The 3223-nt window shown below is 36.0% G+C and overlaps 1 protein-coding gene across 2 annotated transcripts; it reads right to left on the bottom strand.

Moving 5' to 3' along the window:
- Positions 1–479: 479 nt before the first annotated feature.
- Positions 480–2344, bottom strand: LOC131063360 (zinc-finger homeodomain protein 4). 2 transcript variants are annotated; one of them, XM_057997146.2, is made up of 2 exons: positions 1817–2344; positions 480–1694 (listed from the first exon to the last, which is right to left on the bottom strand). In XM_057997146.2, the coding sequence occupies exon 2, from the start codon at positions 1461–1463 to the stop codon at positions 879–881; it is 585 nt and encodes a 194-aa protein (XP_057853129.2). In that variant the 5' UTR covers positions 1464–1694; positions 1817–2344; the 3' UTR covers positions 480–878. The 2 variants fall into 2 exon arrangements, with proteins under 2 accessions (XP_057853129.2, XP_057853130.2); XM_057997147.2 differs by having other exon boundaries at positions 480–1651.
- Between the last annotated feature and the right edge of the window lie 879 nt (positions 2345–3223).

The raw sequence follows: 3223 nt of genomic DNA, 5'->3' as shown, positions 1-3223 counted from the left end.
CTTCAAAACAAATCAACTTTCCCATAGTCTCGAAGATTAATGGTGAATGGAGAATGTTGACACATCATAGAGTTCTTTTTAAAAACATTTTGAAGAGATACAATTGATAGTAGAGACACTATTAATAACCTGAAGCAAATCAATGCCTTTCTCAAAAACAATAGTGGCATTTACTGTTTGTCTTATTCTTCTGCCAAAGCAGCAATGCAAATAACTTTACCATGAAATATAAGAATGACATTTTTATTTAAATCTTCAACATACAAAAACAGTAATAACCAGAATAACTGCATCCACCCATGTTGGAAAAACGAAGAAATTACAACCAGAAATTAATTAAAATTGAATAGCATTCCTTAGGAAAAGATTAAACTATTGTGCATCATGATATACTTTGCAGGAACACAAATATCAAGACACGGAAGAAAAAAGAGAAAAGGTAAAACAAATTCTGATTGTCGTTCACAAAAAAGAGAGGATTCACAATTCAAGTAGCGACTTCTGCAGTTATATTTTATTTCTCCCAGTGCAGCAATGCAAATAACTTAACCATGTAATATAAGAAACACGGATATACACATCCATCCATATAAAATCTTAATACCCAGAATGCATTCATGCAAAGTCCTATCAACCACAATGCATCCACACCCAAAAGGGAAGAACTTACACGCACAAACCATAAAAGATCCCAGTTGAATGACTGCCCTAGTTTCTTCTGAAAACATACCTAAGTTTTCTCAATAAACAATTACTAAAATCTCAAAATCCAAATGCCTCGAGTACAAATAAAACAAACCAATGCTTCTTCTCCTTCTTCTTGCAAATACCATCTTCTTCCTGTCTTAAACCCTAACCCTAGAAACCCTAAAAATCCTTCACCTGCGTGTGTGATGGCAATCACACCTTGGTTCCCCTTCAACTTCCCTCCTGTGAAAATTCCTATGGCAACTGCAAGCTGCGCATTTCAAAGCTGCAGAAGTCCCTTCCTCGCCGCTAGGCATGAACTCTCCACAACCATCAACTGCATACCCTCCAATGCTTGCGGCATGATTCTTTCTGCACTCTCTGTACTTAACAGGCTTATTGAGCATGATACCATCTGCATTATTAATATTATTATTATTGTTCCTGTTGGTTTCATGTTGTGGGTATTGCCTCCCTTGATTAACCTGATGTTGGGCACTCCTCATGTCCTCGAGGACGGGAGGAGGAAGAGGCCTTGTTGTGGGTGTCACTGTTTCATGAACGTGATGAGAAAGAGGTTGAGGAGGAGGCCTCATGGCTTGAACCTGAGACCTCAGATCCTCGGGTGGACTCATTCCCTCCACAACTCCAGCAAAGCTTCCACCTTTGCTATAAATCTGTTGAATCCTTGCAGATTCCTGAATATGCTGCTGGTGGTGATAATTCGTTGGCATTGGCATTGACACTTGTATATCCCTGCTCATACTGAGATCCATATCTACCCCCTTATAAAAAAATCCCCTGGCCAACTTAAAATATTACTACTAATATCTCCTAATAATCAATACCAACTCAACCCAACAAACATCATATCATTTAATTTTCCTTGCCTTTAATCCTGCTGAAATTGACTGCCCACCAATGGAAATAAACACATGAAAAACTGCTCCTCCTTGACGCTAACCTGCACTAGAAATGACCTGAGTAGCATATTCTATACAAATGACCTGAACAAAATAGAAAACAAATGATATTGGATTGGAAGAGAAGGCAAAGAGACCACAATAAATTATTGAATATAATAGAATACAATTTTCTTGTTTGCTTATCTGATAACGAACACACATACCTTCTATGGTGGCCTGATTTTGTTCACTCAAAGGTACTTGAATTAGCAATCCCAGCTTTGCATAAGTGCTATTGGGCCCTCCCATACATATATACAAATCACTGTAAAACAAGATAAAAAAATAAACTGAATACGCTCACCAACAGAGAAAGGGGTGAAGGATAAAGCTATCAGAATGCTGGGATTTCCTGACTTGGGTTCCTAATTTTTTTTCTCCCAGGAAGTTTGGATTTTAAAGCAATATAAATTAACGGCCCGTGGCATCTTTAGACAGCAGTCTTATCGTGGGCTGTGCTGAGTTTTTCTTCGGATGGCTTCAGGGGTTTTGTGGGAAGAGGATAAGAAATTGTTTTTGAGTGGGTGGAAAATGTACACAGCCCATGTGAAAGGTCAGGGTCACCTACTTTATGTCAAAAGATGACACGAAGGTTAGGAAGTGTGAGTATTGGTTGAAAACATGGACCATTGTTGTCCTCATTGTTCAGCTTGCTAACCCCTTCGTAGGGAAAACGGAGCGTACAGGTTACACCCAATTCAAATGCTAAGACAAACCCCTTTCTTCCCACAAGAGGTAAAAGGGAGCATATAAAACAGTTAGTCTCAGACTCTAGTTGGGGTTATATTTTCTTCATAATGTTTTCCTAGTTTACTTATGGGATTCTAGTCTAGTTAGAAATACTAGGAAAAACTTATATAATAATTTTAAAATTTATAGAGTAGTTTTCAAATAGACAAATGAAGTTTGTTTGTTTATTAAAATGGTTGAAAGAATATTTATTATGAAAAATGTAACTAATGTTCAAGGGTAGTTAGAGATTTAACTATTTTCAAAATGTAGCAATCATGAAGAGGAAATGTATTTAATGTTAGAGATGTCTTTTATGAGATCAATAATGGGCGATGTAATATAGGAGTCCTACTATTCAAGATGAAATCTTAATGGATTTTTAGTGGAATGGGATTAGATTGATAATTGTGATTATAGTCTCTAGTTTCAAAGTGGAATCAAGGGAACTGAATGTGTATCCCTACTAATTAAGCATCACTCATATTTTCATCTTAGATTTGTTTCATGTTATTGTTAGTGTCTTTTTTCTTAATTTGAGGATTTTTTTTAATCATGTGAATAATTTTGATATTTGTTAAAAATGTGTCTCAACCTTGCATTTTAATTTTGAAATGTAACATTAGGATAATGTGTCTTTTTTTACCTTGACAAATACCAAAATAGGTTTTAACTAACTAGAGCAAGCTTTGATGATGTAAAACTCTAAGACCTTCAATTTAAGAAAAGTGCTCCTAGATAAAAAGTTATGGCCTTTGAAAGTTAAGCCTCAAACATCAAGGATATAAGAATATCTATGACACATAAGAAGAATAAGAGGGAGTTACACATGTGGATCAAGA

The sequence above is a fragment of the Cryptomeria japonica genome, chromosome 5 (genome assembly GCF_030272615.1).
Source record: "Cryptomeria japonica chromosome 5, Sugi_1.0, whole genome shotgun sequence".
Lineage (NCBI taxonomy): Eukaryota > Viridiplantae > Streptophyta > Pinopsida > Cupressales > Cupressaceae > Cryptomeria > Cryptomeria japonica.
This window is presented reverse-complemented; position numbering and strand designations above follow the sequence as displayed.